Source organism: Cololabis saira, chromosome 6, assembly GCF_033807715.1.
Source record: "Cololabis saira isolate AMF1-May2022 chromosome 6, fColSai1.1, whole genome shotgun sequence".
In the NCBI taxonomy this organism is placed as follows: domain Eukaryota; kingdom Metazoa; phylum Chordata; class Actinopteri; order Beloniformes; family Belonidae; genus Cololabis; species Cololabis saira.
The window spans coordinates 17,168,045-17,193,222 of NC_084592.1; the positions used below are offsets into that span (position 1 = coordinate 17,168,045).

At 41.9% G+C, this 25,178-nt stretch overlaps 3 protein-coding genes across 3 annotated transcripts; 1 reads left to right on the forward strand and 2 right to left on the reverse strand.

The window, feature by feature from the left end:
• Positions 1–410: 410 nt before the first annotated feature.
• On the forward strand, positions 411–3,100 carry LOC133445579 (endothelin receptor type B-like). The gene is made up of 7 exons (XM_061722902.1): positions 411–853; positions 988–1,100; positions 1,274–1,478; positions 1,636–1,776; positions 1,870–2,003; positions 2,090–2,198; positions 2,915–3,100. Exons 1-7 carry the CDS (start codon positions 449–451, stop codon positions 3,098–3,100), a joined length of 1,293 nt encoding a protein of 430 aa, XP_061578886.1. The 5' UTR covers positions 411–448.
• Positions 3,101–12,827: 9,727 nt separating this feature from the next.
• LOC133446421 (leukocyte cell-derived chemotaxin 1-like) lies at positions 12,828–16,178 on the reverse strand. The gene is made up of 7 exons (XM_061724443.1): positions 16,055–16,178; positions 15,749–15,892; positions 15,075–15,215; positions 14,847–14,960; positions 14,594–14,747; positions 13,950–14,122; positions 12,828–13,456 (listed from the first exon to the last, which is right to left on the reverse strand). The coding sequence occupies exons 1-7, from the start codon at positions 16,112–16,114 to the stop codon at positions 13,229–13,231; spliced, it is 1,014 nt and encodes a 337-aa protein (XP_061580427.1). The 5' UTR covers positions 16,115–16,178; the 3' UTR covers positions 12,828–13,228.
• A 3,003-nt stretch (positions 16,179–19,181) lies between these two features.
• Positions 19,182–23,041, reverse strand: si:ch211-199f5.1 (protocadherin-8). Its single transcript, XM_061724444.1, has 3 exons — positions 20,439–23,041; positions 20,137–20,335; positions 19,182–19,869 (listed from the first exon to the last, which is right to left on the reverse strand). Exons 1-3 carry the CDS (start codon positions 22,866–22,868, stop codon positions 19,559–19,561), a joined length of 2,940 nt encoding a protein of 979 aa, XP_061580428.1. The 5' UTR covers positions 22,869–23,041; the 3' UTR covers positions 19,182–19,558.
• Between the last annotated feature and the right edge of the window lie 2,137 nt (positions 23,042–25,178).

Here is a 25,178-nt window from a genome sequence, read left to right on the forward strand (position 1 = left end):
TCCTTTCATTCATGGTGATGCATCAAGGGAAGTAATTACAGTCACTACTGACAGATCGATGACTAACGCTGACAACAATACGTGAGTCTATAAAGCCCCGATTTCCCTCAGAGCAGGCACAGCAACACAGAGTTGTCCTTTGCCTCAGACCTACAGCCTGTATTTTAATTTTTTTGTAATTTTTTTAAGATATTAAGGCAACTCACTTTAAATCGTGCATATGTTCTTCTGAAAGGTAAGATAAAATAACCCATTAAACCGTATCAGTGCCGTTTATTTTTATTCCTATATTTTTTGCCTTTTTGATCAGGACACTAATGAATTCGTCACATTAGCTTCAATACTTTGAAGTGAATATAAAGGAAAATACTATAATTATTTCAATTCCTATTTACAGTCCAGATTTGGAGCAAAAGCACTTCGGGGCCTTTTGAGGAAATCATCAACAATGTGGACCGTGACTCTGCTTCTGTGCTTTGGAAATGTTCTCATTGGATTACAGGCCAGCACTCAGCATCCGGTAATTGAGCTCTCTGAAACAGCCTCTCCTGATCTTTTAATGCTGGAAATGCAGAAATCCAACGGCTCAGTTCGCCCAACTGAAAGAACCAGAGCACGAATGCCACCGTCTCCCATGTGCTCAGAGTCGACCAGAATCAGAGACACCTTCAAATGCGTCAACATTATGGTCTCCGTGCTTGTGTTCGTCGTCGGAATAGTGGGGAACTCAGCGTTGCTTAAAGTCATATATGTTAACAAAAGCATGAGAAGTGGACCTAATATTATCATCGCCAGTTTAGCTTTGGGGGACCTGATCCACATTGTGATTGACATTCCAATCAACTCATACAGGGTGAGTTATCTGCAACATGCATTACAGTTGAAATGAAAACAACGCAGTGTTGCACATTATGGCATTTCTGTTTCCAACACACTTTGATTATTCATTTTATTTTCTAAATAAAAGGGTCCTTGTCTTTGTTGCAGCTCATGGCAGAAGATTGGCCCTTTGGTGTGGCTCTATGCAAACTAGTTCCCTTCATCCAGAAAACCTCTGTTGGGATTACGGTGTTAAGCTTATGCGCCCTGAGTGTTGACAGGTAAGGAGATAAGCTTCTTTTGTAGCTACCATCTGTATTTTATCACACAGACAGGATTGTTTAGCATCAGCCCTTGAAATGTTCTTCAACTTGAAAAAGATGTATTGTTAGAGACAAAAAAAGTAAATAAAATCAAATCCCCAAGCCGTACAATTTTCCCATTGATTTTGCAGATACCGTGCGGTGGTTTCCTGGAATCAAATAAAAGGCATCTGGGTTTCTGTGTGGACAGCAGTTGAAATAACCCTGATATGGGTTGTTTCTGTCCTGCTCGCTATCCCTGAACTTGTCGCCTTTGATATGATAACGATGGACTATAAAGAAAGGCATCTGAGAATATGTCTGCTTCATCCAATGCAAACCACACAGTTCATGCAGGTAAAGCAATGCCGTGCACGCACTTGGAAAAAAGTCATATTCATAGTTTACATATATACACATTTACCCATATGTGAGTGTGCTTCATGGACTCTGTATCCTAGCAACCGTCTCCAGCACCAACAGACTTTCTGCCTCTTTCTTGTTTAACTAACAGTTTTATAAATCGATAAAAGACTGGTGGCTCTTTGGCTTCTACTTCTGCATGCCGCTGACCTGGACGGCAGTTTTCTACGCCCTGATGACCAGGAAGATGCTCAAAAATACTGAGAACACACTGAGTGATCACATTAAACAGGTTAAAAGATTAAAAGAGGTTTTAAAATGCATTAACATTTTAGCATCTTTTCAAAATGTTGGTTGTAATTGATTTCTCATTTGGCTTTTAAAGAGACTGGAAGTCGCAAAAACGGTCTTCTGCTTGGTGATTGTGTTTGCACTCTGCTGGTTGCCCCTGTACCTCAGCAGAATCTTGAAATCGACCATGTACGACGAGAACGACCCTGATAGGTGTCGGCTACTGAGGTGAGCGCCGAGAACTGAGAACCCATTCTGGTCTGTAATTGGCTGAGATTTTACACCCTTTTCCAAAACTGTCTGCTCCTTTTCAGCGTCTTCCTCGTCCTGGACTATTTTGGCATTAACATGGCCTCCCTGAACTCGTGCATCAACCCTATTGCGTTATACATAGTCAGCAAAAGATTCAAGAGATGTTTCAAGGTGAGTGCTTTCACGCTTGCCTCTTCAGGTACGGACAAATCTGCTGTCTTCCGAGAACTTTGTGGTCCATGTTGGATGAGCTGTCATGTGTGTCATTAAGGACATAATGGAGTAATGTCTGTGAAAACTGCTGCTAGACTGCAGAAAGTGCACCTCGGGGGGTAATAAGTGAAAATGGTTTGGAAAAACATTATCAGCGAAAAAAAAGAGAGCGAGCGAGAGCGAGAGAGAGAAAATAGACATTTGGTAATCTAGCAGACGGTCTCTGAATCACATGTGATGTGTTATTAGACACAAAGACACAAATGTAGCTTAGAGGCATATTTTTAAAGTGAGGAATGTAAAAAGCCTCTATTGTATTATTGGCTCAGAGGAAGATATTGGTAGCATTTTCTACATTCTCTTATTAATTGGAAACATTCTCTGCAGTAATAGTTTTTCTGTCATATTTATATTTATATACTTTTTGTTTCACATTATGTCCTTTATTTTGGTTAAAAGAACACATTTAACTTGCTTTATCAACAAATGCCAACTTAAGTAAACAAAACAGAGCTATTTTCTACAAGAGGTCTTGTAGTATTTCCTCTCCAAACAGGTGAAAGCTCATTCTGCAGCTTGTTGTTCAAAGACATCTGATGTAAAAAAAGATTTCCTTGCTGTGAGTTTGCGATTAAGGTTTGTTCCCTCGTCAAATTCCACATGTGGTCTTTCAGGCATGTCTGTGCAGCTGGTGTTTGCCTCTTCAATCCGACGCTCATGACGAAGCTCAGTCTGTTTTGAAGTCCAGGACGCAGGATCAAGCCTCGGAGCAGACTTGCAACATCAAAGCTCGCAAGGAGACGTCCACACCTCCACCTTCCAACAATTACGCTGTTTGCAAAACTCATGTGGAACCGTGAAGATCTTGTTTTTTTTCCCTTATCATATCAATATTCTTTTCATTAAATATTCATGGCTATCAAAACAAATACAAGAGCAGCTCTATCAGTTGCTTGGCAACCTTGACATGCCATCAGGGTAACAAAAAAACATACCTCCTGAATAACAAGGGCCACTGTCTTTTGTAGTGCTGTCGTCAGGCGAACATCTGTTTTGGCATGAGCAACCTGGAGTCAGACTGTTCAGACTATTATTTGCCCCCGAGGCTTGACTCTCTTCCAACCATTACATCAGATTTCAGCGAGTACCTATCCTGTATCAAGCATCTCAGTTCTGAAATCACTGTTTTGGCCTCGGAGCTAAGTTGGCACCCATCAAGACCTATCTTGTCACTGCTTATGGCCTGCACACACAAATGTATAGATAATTCTGTTTTGGGATTCTGGTAACACACTTTGCCCCAGGAAATAAAGCAAATGCAAATTTAGATTTATTGCTGTTAATCCCATGAAACGGAGTGAATTATTGACATTTAATGTTATTTGCATTCTGGTTTCATAAGTGCCCTGTACACATCCTCTTAGGAGCTTCACTGCCTTCGTTTCCTCCTTGAACCTTGAGAAACATATCAAATTGGTGCCACAAGTAGATCCTGTCTCTGCCGCTGAATGAACTGATTGATGGTGGCCTATTTTTAATGCATTGTTAAATGTGTAATGCATGGAGACACTTTATAAAAGACCTGAGAGTGGGGAAGTAGGAAAACGAAAATGACAGAATGAGGTCAGGAGGAGAGAGGCATGAGGGGAGGAGGGTGGGGGACTTGGGTGGCACCTGATAGGTCTTCCTGTCACAGGACAAGGCAAGCACAAACGGAGCGCCATTTTTCCAGCTGATGCTGTGTAAAACCGTCTCTAAGCTGCGCTAAAATGCCTATTAAAAGTTTTTCATTGCCTGAGCAAGCTCAGCTGTTTGTAAAAATTCCGTAGGGTTGAATAAAAGTGTGTGAACGCTTCAGGTGTTTGTGACGCTTACGTTAAAGCGGGGGTGTAACCAGGACATGACTTCATAAGGTTTTTATAAAGTTATTGAAAGATTTTGGTACGGTACTTTACATTGATCAAATGGTGCAATGATCTCCCATTTTCCAGGCGGTGATTCGACCAAAGCCCTTTTGAACATTCCTTCTAGATTTTTCATCGAAACAAGTCAGATAAAAGAAACAGTTGAAGCTATTAATGTGCAAAATGACAGTGACATATAAAAATGTTGAAAGGCCCATTTTGTTCTCACTCTTCTTTGTCAGTGGCATTGGACTGACTGGAGGCTTTGAGGCTTCTGCAGCTCTTATTTGAGCCCGGCAGATAAAATAAGGGCACAGGGAAATTCTATTTCCACATCACATCAGACCAACAGGCTGCCATCAAGATGTCCAATAACTTTGATTTCTTCATGCTAGATTAAGTAGACCAATGTCAGAATCAGATTTAGGTTCTAAAGAGAATCAATAAAACCTTGTCATTGTTTTTATGTGTACAAATTATTCTAAATGCACGCACAACTATGACAAATATAACTGTAGTTTGCAGATTTCATTCAACGAATAAGGATTCAATTCTTCCAGTGCACACTAATTTTCGGTATCTCACCAAGAAAATGAATTTTGTCTGACTGACAATTGGTGAGTAAATACAATAATCCAATGATAGGTCTTTGATTTTTAAGTAATAGCAACACAGGAAAAAAAAACAGTATAATAAAGGTATTCAGTTACCTCTCCCTATTTTTCTTTTTTTTTGAACAGTCATATAATTTCCATCTGTGGAGTCTGTCAGCTTCAAAGTCTGTTCGTGATAAAAGTTAGCTTTTTGCTTTTGCCTCCCTACCGCCTTTCAAAGAGGTGCGCTGTTTTTGCTCAAGATAATAATCAGACCAAATCGAATCAGCCTTGATTTTTATACCACAAGTTGACCAAAGTGTTTCCCAGCATTAAAATCAAAATAAAAACCAAAACATAAAAATGATGAGAATATGATTACAATTACACACGTTGAAATAAAGTTCAATAAAACAAATTAAAACAGTGGGAATTGACAAAGCTCTGTTATGTGCCCAAAGCCAATAGGAATAAGTGAATTTTGAGTTTGGATTTGAACAGTTGTAGGTCAGAGATGGGATGTAGCTCCAAGGCAAAGAGTTTTCCAGAGTTTGGGACCTGCGACTGCGAAGGAACCATCACTATACTGTTTGCTCTTCAACCGTGGGGCCTGTAATGCCCCGTCTCCACTGAGCGGTTCGGTGCGGTCCGGTACGGTCCAGTATTTTGTATTTCCATTATAAAATCGTCCCATTAAACCGAACAATATTGTACCATTTTTGGGCCCCTGTTTGTAGGTCCATAGAAAAATGGCACGGTGCGGTAAGGGCGGAGCTACTGGCGTCCCACGCATCCGTTGATTGACAGAAAACGTCACTATGCATGACAAAAGCAAGCAGGAAAGCAGAACAAGAGTTTATAAATACTCTTCGCCGCCCCCGCAATCTTCTCTCAAATAACGTGGCATGGATTGCACAGACAAAGTACCAGCATAACTAAAATGACCCACATTGTTGCTGTTGGTAGCGTCTCCATGGTAGCTTCACTTTTGTTGTCAACGCACTAGTATGAAGCCACACTAGGCATTTGGCCTACACCCCGCATGGGCCGTAGGTCCGACTTGCAGTGGAAACGCTCACCTGAATTAACTGGACCATTCTAAACTGTACTGAACCGTACCCGACTGTACCAAACCGCTCAGTGGAGACGGGCCTTAACAGGTCTGGTCGGAGGTCTGTTAGGTTGGTGAAAACTTGAAATTTTGAGAAAATATGGAGGTGCAAGGCCATTAACTGCACTAAAACCAAACACGAGGACCGTTTGAAATGAATTCTGAACTCAACTGCAGAGCCAGTGGAGGGAGTACGGGACAGATGTGATGTGTTCATATATCCAAGTGTTTGTCAATAGACAAGCAGTAGCCTTCTGTGCAAACTTCATGCAATACAGAGTAGATTGACTAATTCAGAAATAAAGCAGGTTGTAGTAATCAAACCGGGAATGGACAAATGCGTGGATGGCTTTCTCAAGGCCACTATGTTGCGGGAAGGGCAAGGAGTCGAAGTTATAATAATAATGGATTAGATTTTTATCACACTTTTTTTTAAGGACACTCAAAGCACTCACAATGATCACATTATTCATTCACACTTGGTGATGGTAAACTACGTGAGTAGCCACAGCAAGGGTGAAGTGTCTTGCCCAAAGACACGACAGATGACTGGGGGAGCGGGGTTCAAACCGCCAATCCTTCGATCATTGGACGAAAAGCTTTCCTTGACAACAAGGTCTGTCTAACTGTTTATCAAATTTTCAACTGCTGTCTGAGGTCACAGCCAGATTGTTGATGAGGGTGCAGAGGATCAAGACCTGGAACTACTGTAAATGCTACACTGCTGTGCTGCTTTGAAGGGGCAAATACGAAGCATTACGTTTTCGGTCCCATTCAAACAGAGAAGATTTTGTGACACCCAAAGTGAGAGTTTGATGTCACCCAAAAAACTGTAAGAAAAAACTGTAAAAAAAAACTGTAAAACTGAAAGGATGGCTGAAAACCGTAGCAGCTGGCGTCGTACACTTTATGCTGGTGGCATTGAACTGGAGCAGTGATGGTTTGAAAAACTAGCCCGCAAACGCACTAACACTGTTTGACTCATTCAGCTATTAACACTATAATAATCTCACATAGATAAATTTGCCATTATTATTATTCTGCATACAGCTGACAGGAAACAATATGATGTAAAATAACTGACCCCAAACAAGGGAAATACAACAGGGCCCAAAATTGATCCCTGTGGCACACCTGAGGTCAGAGGTGCTGAAGAACAAAAAAGGTAATTGATCATGACAGAGAAACTCCTGTTTGTTAAATAGAACCTAAACCACTGCAGTACAGGTCTCTGAAGGCCAACAAGGCGATCAGACGGAGGAGGACTAGGTGGTCAATAGACTCAAACGGTGCATTGAGGTCCAACATCACCAGCAGCACCAGTGTTTTAGCATCCAGGTACAGAAGGAAGCCTTTCTGGACCTTGACCAGAAGACATTCAGTGCTGTGACAGGGTTCTGTATCCAGACTGGAATTCCTCAAAAATATGATTCTTTTCCAAAAAATGGAGCAATTGCTGGAAAACAACATCAATGAATGTTAAATGAACAAAAGCACCAGGATACTATTTGGTGATGTGTTGCAGCCTCCACAGTGAGCCAAGCAACGGAGCACTTGGATTTATGTCATGGAGCAAAAAAGGACGGGCTGGAATGCTGGACAGTTCCTCTGGTACCACTGATTAAAGAAACTATGTCCCAGAAACTGCCAGCGGGTTTGAGAGCTGGTTTCCAGTCCTTTTTTTTTTCCAATCTGGTGAGGTCCAAGTAGTTCACCCTTCTCCCTAACATGGTGAATGGTGTCCTGTATTCATTTGTGATTCAGCACAGGTCTGTGCATCAAAAATCCCTCTCATCTGTCCATAAACCTTTGAAAAATTGGACTTTGGACATTTCTTGGGCCCAGTCATGTTTTAGTCCGCTTTACTTCTTTCATGTCTCGGAGAGCATGACACCTTGTAATGGGTCTGACACTCCAGACAGGTCATAGTTCTGGAATATGATGGCACTGGAGGATAATGGGGTCCTGGTAACTTCATGTTCATATTTCACAAGTCTTTTGTAGCTAATGTATGTCTTTTCCTCTCAGTGTCTTTTGCAATACATTGTCTAATGGTCTGGAGAACCATGCATCGGTAGTTTAGGTACCACAAGAGTGTCGTATTTATGTGAAAGCCATTTTACAATTTTAACTTTTCAATGACAATTAAATCTCTTTTCTTGCTCATACTGTTATGTTATGAAGCTGTCTAAAATATGCATTCTTCCTATTCATGCAACATTTGTATGTGTATATATAACACCTTTTAGAGCTGTTAATTAAGTTATATCTCTTTAATGTCACCTTGTTGTCAAGTTGCACAGCAAATATAAATTTGAGCCAACTGAAACAAAATGCGTATGTGTGGCTTTTTTTTTTTTTTGCAATTAGACGTGGCACAAACTGTGTCTCGGGAGAACAGCGAAAGCAACACTCGTGCCTTTCCAGCCCACACAGTTATATTTCTGTTCTGCTCACACAGTCGTGCACCTTTTTTCTCTTCTGACAAAAGAGGATCGGTGTGTCTCAGAAGCTCTGACCGTTGGATCCGACAGCACTGGACAAGATACAGGAGTTCAATATGCTCATTGATGCTGAAGCCAATTTGTGCAGCTTTTGATCTAGAATGTGTTCAACACATTTTGTATTTAGATCTGCTCTGTTGGGCTCACTGACAGTTTTTCCCTTTGCTTGAAACAGTGTTTTGTATTTCATATCACCTAGTTTTTTTTTGTTTTTTTTTTCAGACAGTTTAGATGACATTCATTTTTATTTGTATATTCAACTGACGATGGGAAAAGCTAAGATTTCCATACAGCAGCATAATTCCTCAGGTCAAACACTCAATTGAGGACAATGCTGTCAAATGCCCGACTCTCCTATGTCAGAGGAAATGCCAGCAGATAGTCAGCGAATGGTGCTGTGCTATCATGTCCCCAGCAGTAAAAGCTCACAACTGCCAGAAGACACTGACACAATCGGGCTCTGGTAAGCGGAGGAAAGTGACGTCAGTGTCGACTGCAGCGAGGGAGCAGGAGTCTCAGACCCTCTTTAGTAATCTCCGTGCACACAAGGCTCAAATACGGTTCCCTACTGTGCTGCTTGGGCTCCCTAGACTGTGGATTTAATTAAACAGTGTGAAATTAATTAATCAGTGGGGTGGCAGGTAAAAGGACTTCTCATTGGAACTGCCTACACAACCAAGACAGGCATTTCATTTGCACTGACAGTTATTAATTTTTTTTTTTCTTAAGAGAAGCTGAAATTCAGAGAGATTAAACAGCTTGGCTTGGGAAAAAAAAAAAAAAAGTCATGCAAATTATCAAAATAACAGCTCCAGAAAAATCAAAGTGTAAACCTGTGTTTGATCTGTTCTATCAATTAATTAAAAAAATTCAGTTCTGTATAATAATGCTGTGCAAATTAGATGGAAATGAGATAAAATATTCATTTAGTTATCTGGGGAATCACCCTGGAGGGCTTTTTAGTCTTCAGTCTGGCTCAAAACGCTGTCCATATGGCAATTATGTACAGTAGTGTTGCGGGAGAATTGGTCCGATGCCTAGTGGCAGAGAGGAGCCTGCCTGTGACAAACTGCTGCTAGGATCTGATGTGAATTGAGGGAGATAATGAGGCTGTTGTAAGCCTTAAGTATAGAGCCTGCCCCCGGGGTGACATATCTAAGCGTGCAGGCTCCCTCATTGTTGCACGGGCTGCTGAGAATTAAAAACACATTTACTTTTTTCCCCACAAACTTTGTCAGTACTTCTTACAACTCTTAAGACAACTTTTGCTTTCATGTGACATGCCTCTTGACATAGCTTTGAGGAGCAACTGTTATTTCATTACAGTTTGTAGATGTGAAGTCTTGATTTGATTCTCCTTTGAGCTATCTATAGCTCTTTTTAAGCACCCCGGCAGATGATCTGTAAGTTGGGAACTTCCTTCAGTGACTTAAGCTGAGACAAATCCCATATTTCCATGGAGAATCTTTTAATATTGATCCATTTGGCTTCAGATCAACTTGAGTTCAGATCAGATCTTACTGCGAGGTAAAAAATAATGATGATATGGGTGGGGGTATGTAATATGTGTTGCTGCTGATAAAAAACATCCTCTCAGACAGCCCACGCTCGCTTTGATTTAAAGATAAGTGCCCACCTTTTCTTTGCAACACTTGACATCTAAAGCAGGTTGGGCGCCTCCGCCGCACTGACTGTCACATATACAATATGTCCTTAGGACAGCGGTGGTGCAAATTCCAGCACTGTGTCCAATTTACACCTACAACACACTACAGGTTTTCTATTCAAGTGTAACAAGGACACCATGCAACCAAGTGCAATACACAGACAACAAAACATTCCCTGCAGTGTGTGTCGGGTAATTGCTGTAATGTTTCATAACATTGAAAATAATTCACCGAATGCAAGCTGGTCTATAGCCAGTATTAGGAGTCTTAACCCAGTGAAATAAACAAGTCACACTTCTTCATGCAATACTAGCAGGCATTTGATTAACAGCCATTTGGGACTTGCATACAAAACAGGAGGGAACACTGAGAGAGAGGGTTGAGAGAGATGCAAGCGGGCGCTCCAGCCAATGCCAGGGAAACTTCAGAGACCTGCAAATGACAGACAGAGCACTGGGCAGGACTGCAAGGGGTCACTCGACCATGGGATTGAAAGGCATTTGAGCCTTGTACCAGAACAGCATGCAGTTCTGTATTTCTGACCATTCAGAAGAAAAGAAAAGACAAAGTTAGGAGCTCGGGGTTGTGAGTGCTGGCGCGAAGCTGTGGGTAGCGGGTTCTCCAGTGCCAGCATCTATGAGTGTACTGCAGAGCTTTCTTGCAGACGGACATAATGAGCTTGCCTAAAAGGGTTTCTGTGTTCGTGGTTAAGGTGCAAAATGGACTGTCACTCCTGCTTATTTCATTCATGACTGGATGTAATAGAAAACATGCAATTAAATGTAGGACATGTCAACTAGAGTGGTTCACTTCGCACTCTTGTTCACACTTTTAATGCCTCATGGGCAACAACAAGCACATTTATGACAGACTTTTGGCATATTTACATGGAGCACTGCCAGTGCATAGTCTCGATTAGCGCAAAATCGTGCTAAAATATGAATCACAAGCTGAGGTTTCCCAAATGCATTGAGGTAGGTTTTCTGTGCCAAGAGGGTGTTTGGTGAAAAAGCTTTCCCCACGCACAGCAGCCCGCCTGCCTGGGCTTGTTTTGATGGGCAATGATGAAAGCACAGGTGGATGCGAGAAAGCTCCCCTCCCTCGTCATCTGCACGGATTCCTCATCTGTGCCGTCTTATTAGCACAGGAGTGGAAGTTTGCAGTCTGGCTGCTGGGCACAGTGGGTTGGTGCTCACAAAGCTCTGTTTGTTCCCTGGCCTGCAGGGCTCCCAGGGTAAGCTTGGCTCCAGAGGGAGAGACAAACAAAAAGACACCACTGTCTCACTCACGAAAGCTGATCTCCACCACATTCGTCTCTACTGCTCCACGGGGGTATGTTTTTCCTCTTGGAAGATAGAGGAATGGCAGAGGAGACAAGTTTTTCAGAAACAGGACCTGGGGATAACAAAAAGTGCTGTTGTTCTGAGCTGTGATTTGTTCTTCGCAGTTTAAATGCCACTTTGAGTTGCTGCATGTGGTGATGCAGGTCTGTTATTTTTGTCTGTGTGTTTGTCATCTCGTTTTGTCTCAACTCAGAGTTCTTTGTCTTTGGCTGCAATATTAACTCTTCTTTGAGAGATCCGTGGGAGAGAGACAACATTCACATAACAAACCATGTTTGAATTGTTGCAGTTACTAGGGTCAGATTGTTTTTATAAACAGCATGAAGCTGTTTAATCATCGCTGCTACACAAAAAAAAGACTACTTGGTTGATTAATAATTCCAAGGTATCTGCTACACCCATAACACGCTGTCTGCCTGCAATTTCAAAGTAAGAAGTAATGTTCAGGTTAGTGCTACAGCTGCTTTCAGGTCAGACATCCACCGTCATGCTGCAATCTGCAGTCCAAGTATAACTCCATTATTGAGGGGACTTTAAAATGGGAGCTGTGTGACACACAGCAGGATGATTTAGTTTAATGACCATGGCAGTGACAGCACTGTGATGGAAATTGGACTCCCCCTGCAAATTTACATTATTGAGGGTACTTGGGGCTCTTTTAGCGCCTGCACTCCAGAGCACGAGCCATCAGGAGGTCCTGGATATGTCATGCTTGTCACCTTCCTTTAAGTGTATCTGCAGATGTGGGAGAGGGATTAATATTATATAGCCTACGGAAGCACGGAGGCCGTCTTATCGGCACTGCAGATGTGATAAGCACCTCTAGCCCCATGAAAACCAGGAAAAAAAAATCTGCAAGCAAAAAAAGACAAGCATCTCTTTGTGTTGCCTCCTCGCACTGCCTCAGATTTTCTATGCAGCTTTCATAGCAGATATGGTGCAATTTCACATCTGTTGTAATTTGATGTGCCTGGATCACCCTCTGTGAAATCGACTTGATCACAACAAGGCTCCTTTCAATTATTTTGAAAGTTGGCATATGGCTTTAGTGATACTAATCTGATTTCTTTTGATTGGGAGCTTTCAGGACCGGCTGACATAAAAAGCAATTGTTTTGGGAGAGAAAAGGAGTCTGTCTCCAGGATCACACTTTTCCGTGCATCATTCACACTCCGCTCTTCGCACGAGAAGAAAAGGCCTGTTTATTTATTTAAAAAAATGTCATCTTTGTGGAATTATTTTCCATCATTGCCACAGCACTCATCTTGCATTAGCTCACATCAATGCAGATGTCAGCCTGCACCATTTGTGTTGCCCTCAAACTGATTCGGAGCTGTGAATGGAAGTTCTGGCAACTGTTGCTGTCACATCAGTTTTATCGAGAAAACTCCCAGAGAAACCATGGAAACAACATGTGACACGAACAACATCAACAACACCAAAGCAGACATACTGCAATTGCAATTTATTTAAGCCTGCTCAGCCAGAAAAAGGTACATGATCTGCTGAGAATTTGGATCCGGTCCCACATCTTTAGCGGAAAAAAACTGTACAGCGCATGAAACCTCAGCATCAAAATGCAAACATGAAGGACGCACATTTGGGAATCTGTCGCTGCAAAGGAAGAATGTGACAATTATGTATTTCAATTTTACTGTGAGAATATGAATATTTATATGCCTATAAATATGAAAATCTGTCACAGTTGTAGTCATAATCATATTCCACCATCTACACATCACGCTATCAGGCGAAGCGTTCCGGCAGTATTTACCATGGAAATGAATATATCTCTTGAAATAGGAGAGGGAAGATTACAGACTTTTGGGGGAGGAGGGAAAAAGAAAAAATGTAGAGTTCGGCGTGCTACACAACCCCCAAAATGCGTGCCACCCACCAGCGACACGGCATAATGACGCGACAGGCTACCTGGCAGCCTCTGTAGTTGTAGGGCCAAGGCCAGTAGCCGCGCAGCGGCTCGCACACTCTCTGGCAGTGGGTGTAGCTGCGCTGGCACTCCGCGCAGCAGATTCCCTGGTGGTCTAACATGGTGTCAAAGGTCATGGCGCGCTCGTCTCTGGCCCCTGCGCTGCGCTGCGGTTACACAAAGCAGGATCAATTTAGGTGAGGAACAACTTCTTTTAAAATAATCACTTAACCCCGGTGCTTATTTGCAATTTAGATTATTTCAGATTCTCCACTTTCCTCCAATGCGGTGACTCCAGCTCTCCGAGGCAACATGAATTTTTATAACCGAGGGGAGTCTTAACTTCAGTTCACAAGTTCATCAAGAAGAAAGTTGCATTTACCCCAGCGAGCTGTAATTAAGGCTGCCAGTACATCTTTATATAGCAGCAGTAGAAGTATATACCACCCACAGATGAAAAGAAGAATAGATAAAGGCTTATGTGTTTCTACATACTCCACCTTACCACAGATGCAATAAAGTCATCTAAAAAAGTGTAAATAACAGACCAAAACCTTGATCCGAAATCTTACTTTGAAGGTTCTCCTTTCTGACTAGAAATCCACAACCCCTGGAGTCTAATTTGTCGCAGATAGTGTTGTTGATCAAGTTGTTACTCACCAGGTAGGGGTTTTCAGGGTTGTACGCTGACCCCGCTCCTGACTCCTCTGTGTCCGCAGCTGTGGGGGCGACCTGCTCCGAGCGACTCTCCCCCTCCACCGCCGACTCCTCAGTCTCCTCCATGTTCGACTGTCGTTTGGCACGCCGTGCGTCTCTCTTTTTCCTCTCCCCATCTGTTACAGCATCCACAAGAGGCGAGCGTATTGGGTCAACATCCACAAGATGCCATACATGTCTCAGAGCTCAATCCTACATAGCTGAGCTGTCTCAGATGCCTTGAATAATTCACGCAGCAGCAGTGATATCACGCAGTGTTGCATATTTCAAGTTCATTCTTTTTTAATGCAAGACTTTGTTAGTCTTTTTCGCCCCCCCTTTGCTGTTCGACTCTAAATTTAGTGTATGTTCAAGATGTTCAAGTGTTTCACGAACTTCTAAGCCAAGGCTGTAAATTTTACAAGCGTGTCAGCAGATAGGAAGAGAAATCACAGCTTAGACTTTAATAAACTATGAAAAATGTACAACGGTTCACTTAGAAGAGACTTTGCAGTTTCAGAGATGACAGATTTTTTTTCCCCCTCTTTTTTGTCTGTATGCTGGGGTCAAACCATTAAAAAACAGCTGGGAGACAAGAAGAAGACAACCTTTAGGATACGTCGGTTGGAGCCAGAAAATGGGAAGTTTGCCGCAAAGATCAAGAATTTTGCTGCTCAAAAATGAGGTGTCCTTCAGCGGCTGCTCTGCTGCAACCCATACGAGGAACTCCTCATCAAACTTCACAGGCATTAATTCATCCGTCTGACAAGAAAAACATAAAACTGTATTTGAAATACCCAGATGTGGCAATATTTATTTATTTCCAAGTTTCAACAGTGGTGTCAAACAGTGTGCATATACCAGGTCAAACATCGGCATATCTTTGTTGTGAGCTCCCATGAGTGGAAGGTTTGCTTTGATTTGGGATTTTATGTAGCACTTGTCTGCTCCGAAGAAGCGGATTCCCGTTATTCCCTGCACCAAATCACAGAGATGCCATGTTTACACTCACAGCTTTGCTACTTTGCTAAGCACACAGACGGTCTCCACTGAGCCCGGGAAGAGAGAAACAAGGACAAACTCGCTCACAATTTGAAAGTCATGAATCTCCACGACTTCCTCACTTCCACTCCCAGTGTTAAATCTCTCCAGATTGTTGTCAGAATCAATTTCCATGGAGCCCTCCTTCACCTCCCCATTGATGTTCAGACTGTAGCGACCATTATAAACCTGGCAGCATTCAAAGAGAGACGTTAAAATGACTGATTAGTCAAGTTATGCAAATCACACAGTCACAAACACAGTGGCAGAGATGGAAAAACAAGCTTCACATTGCTCGCATTATTCCCCCTCGCAGATATTTTCGCTGAAAGAAATCCTCTGTAGTTTTAACACACCGAGAATTTGAGTAAAACACTGCAGGAGAAGCCGTTGTAGACCATGATGAAGAGGTTTGCCCAACATGTGAGCTCATTACAACACAAATAAACACAACGCTGTTTGCTTACAAGACAAAGGACGGCATCGGGATCAATTTATGCATTTTCTGTATGGAAGAGAGAAGTAAAGATGCAGTTTTACTCCCTGTTTTGCTGTGATAGCTGTGATAAGAGATTTACATAGTAAGTTACTGTCATGAATGTCCCATGACAGTCTCAACAGATTGCAAGCCGTAAACAGGGCTGTTAACATTCTTGCTGGATGCATGTTATAGGAGATTAACCATACAGTAGCAACTAAAACAGTCTTTTATTGACACTTACATTCTTATCACTGACTCTCCACAGGTAGAGAGCTGCCACGGATGCACACAGGATGAACACTGCACCAAAGATAAGAACCACAGCTCCAAATCTCACCACATGACTGACTGCTGCAGAGGTTGGTATGCTGGATGCGCTTTGCCCCTTAAATTCCAGAGTAAACAAAGTAATAAGTGACAACAATGGAACAAAAAGGCCGAGACAACAGTACCATTGCTGGAAAGCTTGAGATTTTACAGTCTTCAGCTTTATTAACACGTCACAGATGTCAGTTATAATTCTGATCAAAAACTAAGGCTGTCTTACCGCAGGCCTGCAGCGTTCAAAACAGCAAGATCCATCAGTTGGATTTTGCCCTTTTTCCATAATCTCTCCCTTGATGTCTGTAAATCCCTCTCTGGTTGCTTCGCGATGGGAAGCCAGGTTATCCACCAGAGGACGGTTTGACTAGCAAATGTGAATGACGTAAAGTTGATATAAAATTGCAAAATTCTTCATCTCTGCGTTACCTGCATCTCCAAGGTGCCCGAAGCAACGTGGCCACCCTGTGGTGTCGAGCGTCTGAAGCAGCTCTGAGTTTCTGAGAGAGTAGCTGATGTCATGTGTTGCGGATAGTGATGCACTCATCGCTAGGAAGGATGCTGTCTGACCTTTCTGTCGGTGGCTGTTTGGAGGGAAATACGTGACCTTTCAGAGTCAGTTGTGCTTTCAGACAATATTTGTATAGCTTTCATTTAATAACCCTCCTCAATAGTGTAATGCCAGATATATAGATGTACATGAAGGTCTAGGAGCTCTTTAAGAGTTTCTATATTTCTTCATAGAAAATAAGAAGCATGACTTGAAACCTCATCAGATTTATACTTGTAAAGGAATGTAAAGACTATTTTTTCAATTCTTTTTTTTCTCTTCAAGTTTTTCTTATATGGCACAAAAGGTGTATAATAGCCTGACTGATCAGACCCACATCTAGAAAGATGCACTGTAGATGCAGGTGTAAGTAGCTGTACCTGCAAAGCTCATTTATTTTTGCTACTGGCACGTCCAGATCTCTAAGCTATAGGTACATATGTGACACATGTTCATTTCATAGACTACATTCCACTTTTGAATTTTTATACATAGCTTTGAAAAGAAACTGTTAAAGAAACAAAGAAAAAAAGGAAAATACAAGTATTTTCCATCTTATTCTATGTACTGTAATTAACCCAAAACACTTACATTTGAAATGTAACAAAAAGACCACCTATTAATATTATACAACTGCATTTTAGCCAGTGGAAACAATCCAGGGACCTTTTTGTATCTAATGACACAACAACAGTTATACACAAATAGAGTTTTTATTTTTTGAGAGAAAATATTCAGTACTTCATATCAGTGACTGGTTCTAGTCATCAAAAACTGCATGTACACATTTCTGCTAGCTGTTGATCCATCACACAGATCTGTTTGGATAACATCTTCGTCCGTTCTGTTAAAAATACCTTCAACTCATGCACATCTGTGGGCTTCCTCACTCTACCTTCTCCTTCATTTCTGTAGGATTAGGCAGGATTTTCACTTGACCTTTACAAACTTTATGCAAAAAAGGAAGCAGTATTATTGCTAAAAAGAATAATGCGGTTCTGTTTTCTCTTGATAGTCAGCTCACAAACATTAACGGCAGCAAATGTGACTGAGACGCTCGGTAGCTTAGAAGTTAGGCTGGGTCTTATTGTATGTGGAATAATACATGTCTTGCTCCTGAGGGGATCTTTGTGAGTTGATCTCATTGTTCCTGCCTTCGTACGTTTTACACAAACGTGTTTCGTGAAGAGCGGGCTTTGATAGCTCCCCATTCAGAACAACACCTGACTCTATTCTGTCTTCAAATAAACTGTAAATCCTGTAGGTGTGCGTGCTTTTCATTCATCCAACAATTTCTTTATCCTGTTCAGGGTCACTGGGGGAGCTGGAGTGTTTTTCAGCTGTCATTGAAAAAGAAGCAGCGTACTCTATGGATGGGTCACTCGTTTATCACAGGGCCACAGCTTTTTCTGCCACCCACACATACAGTATGTGATATTGCATCATTTTACTCAATACTTATAGTTAGAGGATTCTTTTCGGTTTTTTTTTAGGATTTTGTCCACCTACCTCTGATAAAAATCAAGTTTCTAACCTTGCCCATGTGTCCGTGACATTTTACTGCATATTATTATTCTTAACACAACCTATTGTGAGTATAAACGGCCATTAGTACAATATTGCTGGCTTCTGCTTTGCATCTGTTGATAGCAATCTAAGGCCCAACAAAGTCAAGGTTACACAGCCTGTTTGTGGCACGTGGAAGACTGGAAGAGTAAATCATCAGTACTTGCAGGCTGGGCCTTTATGGAACATATGCACACAATTCATCCATATGATAAATGAGATACTTGGTGAACAAGCTACTTTGTGTGTTTTGATCTTGTTGCAACAATGGCAGCCCTGATTTGCTCTGCTGATGGTTGTGGACAGCACAGGTTTTGAAAATGGTTCATTTTATTTGCAATTTCTGCAGAGTCAGTGTGCCAAGAGGCTCGCCACTGACCTGAGCGAGCCTTTCGATAATACTCATTGGCAGTGACCAGGGTGGCGTCTTCACAATCTCTCTGGATCAGACAGATACAGCTCAATTAGCCCTGTAATTGGACTGCCCAGTGCACAGTGCAGCAGAGTCGGTTTTGCTAGTTTGGAAGAGACAGGCAGATCAATGACACTGGGTGAAGATGCTTGTGGAGTCATTGTAGCATATACCGGTATATGTAAATCAACAGAAAAACAATGTCTAGACAATATCAAGAAAGTAGGATTTTTTTTCCTTTTGTTTTTTTGGAATAATACTACATGGGTAATTTTGTTGAATTATGACTATTGACATTTAAAATGGACGAAAGAAATGAAATGTGGTCAAGATTTCTTTGTCTCCTTCTTAAAGGAAGTTACTAAACAACAAGAAACAAGATTTGTATGTGTGGTGTGCTGTTGCTTGGAAACAGATTCAATCTCTCTTCGTTTTTTTAATAATTGCTAAGCTGGAAGGCAGTCGCAGAAGGTGAGGGGACTCTGTGACCTTTGAAAAATATGTAATGGTTAGAGAATTTGATCAGCACTGTAATATTTGCATGCAAATTGAAGCCACACGGTAACCACATTGTGTACAATGAAAGGACAATGAGATTGGCTGGTGCTTGCTATCAGTTTAGCAGGGGTTGTTAGAGGACCACATTTTATTTACTGCAGCTTATAAACCTTTGAGGCAAATGAAATGCATTCACTTGGCTAATTGAGGTTATTCTGTATGCTTTATGGATATTTGCTCAAGGCAATATGTTGATTGTAAGACTCCAAGTGTGTCCTGATGGCTACATTTTGACTGTCATTAAACAACAAAACAGTGCTGCTTTTAGCTGTTTATTTGTGCAACAATGTGATCAAATCTACCACAGACATGGTACTCTTTCATACTGATTGTTTTCCACAGCATAAAGGCCTTTTTCAGCCTAAAACGTCCATTGGTCATGCCCTTAAATAGTAACACATGCAGTTAAAAATTCATAATAAAATTATTCTTTACATTGAGTTGTTATGAAAAATATATTATTAATGTAGAAAATTTTGCATATTACACATGATACAATGAACAGTCTTACATGAGCCAAAAGACACATGACACACTACAAAACACTGCAATAATCCAACATAGAGTCAATTGGGATCAAAGTACTGTACAGTACAAAGTCAAAATGTCTTTAAATTACATGTTTGGTGGTTTTTTATGTTGTTTTAAGAGTTTGTGTACTCTGGGATGGATATTTCATCTGTCTCCTGTATTCTGGCTGGTGTTGGTGGACCAACAAGTATGTAATCAAATTCCTGGGTTTGAACTTTTTCATACACGCTTTGCAGACCGCTTGTTTTGGGGAGAGCCGGGTAGTAGTTTTCCCTTCTAGCATCCCGGGGAAGCGTTGCTGTTTTGGAAAACGTTGACAAATGCGGTCCAGAGGCCAGACTGGTGTTGGGCCTTGTGGCTGAAGGGCTCCAGCACCGGTCGGAGTGTCCCAACACTTTGCACTCACTTGTACATGCCCAGAGACCTGTGGAAAACAGCACAGTTGTCAGGCTCACATGAATCCCAGAGAACTCAAGAAAAAAAAAATCTGCCAAAAAAATGCATGCAGCATAAAAGTCAAACTGAAATACTAATAAATATACTTCTTTAAATTGGTGTAATGCATTTTGTGTACAATTAGGTTTCTGTGCAACTCAAATATAGTGAAGATAATAGAAATAAATGTCACATTACTCTTGCCAACTATTAAAAACTGACGAATGAATTTACATTCACTTTCAGAGACACTCACTGTTCACTGGTGGAGACTCTTTTTTGTGTACATCTCCACTGATGTCAGAATCGCTGTCATTGAAGTCGCTGTCCCCTTTCCCACTGTCCTTGCCACTGAAGTGGGGCTCTCTTGCTGAGATTGTGGTGAATGAATTGCCCTTCCATATTGTTATAGGTCTGACGGTTTCCTTCCCGTATCCCGGTAGTGTAGAATAACCCTGCCAAGATACAAACACACTCATGCTAAATTTGATATAAAATGCCAGAAAATAAAAAAGTCAGAGAGGGATGAACTTTAACTATATCAGAAAATCTTTGTACCTTTAATTTCCCCTCCATTGTCCTGCTGTTGGACTCAAACATGCCTGCTGTCTGTCTGCCATCCTCACAGTCTGGCTCTGCTGTGTTGCTGCTGGCCAGTGGAGGATCCTCTGGAAATGGACGGCTATCAAACGCTTTGCCTTTGTGGCTGGCAATCAATGAATCAATATGACCGCTTTCCACTTTCTCCACATCTGGTATGTCTTCTTTACCGTCAAACCCCCCTTCCCTTGTCTCTTTTTTCCGGCGGCTGCAAATGGTTGTGATAAGAATGATAGCTAAGAGGAGAAGAGAGCAGCTCCCTGCCAGGATGATGATTATAGCCATGGATGTGTCCCATTCAAAGAGCTCCTCACTGCCATTTTGTGGCAAGGAAGGCAAACTAGGTAAAGTACCTTCTATAAAACTGAAAAGTATCTCAGCTGTGGCGGTGAGCGAGGGGGATCCATTATCACTGACCGACACAGTGACTTTGACATTGTCTGAAAGATCATATGTGAGCTGTCGACTCACATGCATCTTCCCCGTGTCTTTGTTGATAGAGAAACCCAGGTGTCCCCCTTCGGTGATTTTGTAGGACAGCTGTGCATTTATTCCATCATCAGCATCTGTGGCCTTTATCTGGGTTACCACATAACCTGCAGGTGCATCTTTGGGAAGGAAAACCTCTGCAGAACCCTTATAAAGGGGAGGCGCAATTATAGAAGGCTGGTTGTCATTCTGATCAACTATTTTTAATCTGACGATAGCCGTGCTCTGCAGCTGTGGTGACCCCCCATCGCTGGCCTGGATGTGTATGTCTAGCTGTTTCATCACTTCATAGTTAAAACTTCTCAGGGCATAAATGGAGCCAGACACTGAATTAATAGACACAAATGTGTTAACTGGGGATCCCATTATGACACTGTCCACCAGTCTGTAAGTGATTTTCCCATTGTTGCCCAGATCCACGTCGCTGGCCTCCACTGTGGTGATGTAAGCCCCCGGGGCGTTGTTTTCCACCACCGAAACTTCATACACGGCTTTGGCAAAGTGGGGGGCGTTGTCGTTCTCGTCGCTCAGTCTGATGGTGTACTGGGTGATTTTCCTCATCGGAGGTGACCCAAAATCCTCTGCCATGACCGTCAGGTTATACTCACTAATCCTCTCCCTGTCTAGAACCGCCGCCGTGACGATCATGTAGCTGTCTTCGTGGGCCTGTCTGAGTTTGAAGTGGTCGTGTCCGTACAGGGTGCAGTGGACCTGGCTGTTGACGCCGGAGTCTCTGTCCAAGGTGCTGATCAGCGCCACCAGACTGTCCCTGTCTGCAGCCTCGCTGATGTACGCGATACCCGTCGTGATGGAGGTCATCGGGGTGATGCTGATTTCTGGGGGATTGTCATTAACGTCCGTGACGTGAATTATGATTTTGCACACGGAGGGGGTGGGATTGGGTCCCAGATCGGTCGCCTGCACGTCCAGCTCGTAGGTGCGTTTGTCCTCAAAATCCAGGGGACTCCTGAGGGTCAGACGACCGGATTTACCATCCACTCGGAAAAGTTCTCGGATCTCGTGAGAGACCTGTTTTCCGAAGCCGTACACGACCTCTCCGTTTAAACCCTCGTCCGTGTCAACTGCGTGCAAGTCCAGGATGATAGTGCCAACCGGTGCGTCCTCTGGCAAACTGACAGAGAAACTATTCTGGTCAAAAACGGGACTATTGTCATTGAAGTCAGTCACTTTGACAGTTATCTTTGTTGACCCGGATCTGTGTGGATTTCCCCCATCCGTGGCAACCAGTTCCACATTATATGATGACTGAATCTCCCTGTCTAGCTCTTTCATTAAAACCAATTCCGCATATTTAACCCCATCCGCTCTCAGGAGCACATCAATGGTGAAATGACCGTTAACAGAAATTTGATAGCTTTGTATGTAATTGGAGCCGACATCAGCATCCACGGCGGGGTCTAAGGGGATGCGCGATCCAACTGCTGCATTCTCGGAGATTTCCACTATAGATTCCTTGCTTGGAAACTCCGGAGAGTTGTCATTGACGTCCTTAATTTCCACCTCAACGTGAATCAATTTGTAGCGATCTTTGGAGAAATTAACCACGTCAAAAGTAATCAGACACTGTGGAGTGTGTCTGCAGATTCTCTCTCTGTCAATTCGTTCCCCGACAGTGAGTTCCCCGTCGCTTTCTCTCACTCTGACAAACGAATCGTTGAATTGTTTCATCATCCTGAAATTGATCTTGGAGGAATGAGACGGAGTCAAGGACATGTCCTTGGCCAGGTTTCCTATGACCGTGCCAGGTGCGTCCTCCTCTTTGGTCTGATATCTCACAGTGTTCCCCTCAGAATGAGCCCATGGGGCAAATAAAAACTGCTGGAGTGAGAAAATAAAAACCCACCGGTGCCAACAAGTTACAAGCGTGCGCCTTGTCATCTTTGTGCTGATATTGTCCTCTGTGAGCAGCAGCCTCTTTTGTGTTGCTGGAGAGTTGAGGGCAGTTCACTCGCGGAGCGGGCGCTCCATGCAGCTCCCCTGCTTTTAGGAAACTGATGTGCAGAAAGTGAAAGTTAGTCCTGACGCGCAGCCAGCCAGATACGCTTGTTGCCTCGCCTTCAACACCGCTCAAAATTCTGCAGCGGAGGGGGTTTATAGAGCTGCTCATGCTAATGAGATGATCTGTGACCAATCCCTCGCTTTAGAATTAAAAATACATCCTCATGAAAAAAAAAAAAAACGTCCCTAGCTTTTATTTTTTGAGTGAGAGATAGAGCAAAGCAAAAGAGAGAGAGGGAGAGAGAAAGAGAGAAATAGATAGAGAGAGAGAGGGGGGAGAGGAAGAGAGAGAAAGAGAGAGGAGAGAGAGACCAGAGGGGAAGTTGCAAAATAGAAAAAGAGCAGGAAGATAATGGTATTGCTTGAAGATAAATTCTTGCACTCTTTATCATCTTCTTAAAGCCATTACCAAGTTGTGGTTTTATTTAGCAAAAGCTTTCTCCCCTTTTGATGTTTTTCTCTCTCTATTTTCTGTTGGGTGTGTGTATATTTGTGCACACACGTTTGTATGAATATACCTGGAGACCGGCTCAATTGTTCTTGTTGAGCATATATATATATATATATATATATATATATATATATATATATATATATATATATATATATATATATATATATATATATATATATATATATATATATATATATATATGTATATATAAAAGGATCACATATTTATAGATAAACCTGCTGCAACTGGACTTCTCTTTGCAGAGCAATTGGGCCATAAAGGTGAATATTTTCTGTTAATGAGAAGAAAATATTGTCGTGACATAAACAAATATTGCCTGTTAAGATGACATTTAGGAGGTTTTGCTTTTGTTTCCTTTTGCAAACTGGTCCCTTGTTTTGCTTATAGGGGAGATTTCAGTGCCTTAACCATGTGGGTAATAAAGTGTTTCCAGCTCTTTTGTTACAATATGGGGAAGGAATTTTTCATTTTCAATAAAGTGTTTTGACATATAGAAGAACCGGAATGACCCTCGGAGCTCTCCTGGAGTCTCCACTGTGAGACAGACCTTATCAGTCAACACCAGTGTCTGACCTCAACGATAATTGTGTGGCTGAAGGGAAGCAAATCCCTCTTCCTATTCCCAGTCTTGTGAAAAGCCCTCACAGAAAGGCAGAGCAGATAAAAGCACTATATTGCTGCTCATGGTTCTAATTTAAGAACAGTAGCTACAGCAGTTTTCTTTTTGTTTTTTGTCTTTCATGACAGTAACATTGCCATTAAGTATACATTTCTAACTGCTAAGGCTGAGCACAATATAACAATAACACAATCTGTTAGCTTGAAATTAATTCCCAAAGGTGAGTCTTCACTTGTTGTGGAAAGGCTCAACAAAACGTCAATTTTTGCTTGACCATTTGTGAATTTCTTGCTGGTTTGAAGGATAATATTATGCTCAGATGGCCCACTAAAGTGTGCATGCATATATTTGCTGTTAACTGTCATCTGAAACATAGCAGCAGGGATTGCCTGCAAAAAGTTAATTTTTCAGTAATACATAAAACAAATCTGTGGATTTTCCCCCCCTAAGGATCTGCTGGTTTTCATCAAGTGCATGTGCATCCCTGCTTGTTCCTTTAAGTTGTTCTGTCAAATCCCTCGTGCACCTTATTAGATTAGATATCTGCAGTATAATTATGTTTTCACACGTCTTTGATCTGCTGCTATAGAGAGAAGAGGATTTATGGGAAACACAGAGTGTAACCGTTCTTCCACCCGGCATCTGGATAGAGGGCTGCCAACAATTTATCTTTATCTCTATTTAAATGTGACTTCTAACTTCTCATTCACTCCACTATCATATTGAATCATTAGTCAGCCAAAGATTATAAAACTTGCTGTCGTTAAAGACCTTATTAAGATTGATAATCTGATAGAAAAAAATGTTTTTTTGAAGAGCCCAGAGAGAGATTTTCAAATGGAGGATATTTCTAAACAACAAAAATAAGTCTATTCTTCTTTTTCTTTTTTTTCCAGCAGGGTGCACTTTTGCCTAACATCATGTTTTGCAATTCAAACAAAAATTCCTGTAAATGCAGGACTTTTTATTGTTTGCCACTGTGTAGCGTTTACTCGTCTTTTAACAAACGTACATATCCATCTGTACCAGAACTGAGGAGAGCAGTTATTGGAGTTTTCTTGTCTGATAGGATTCAAGCTGAACTGAGGACCCACCA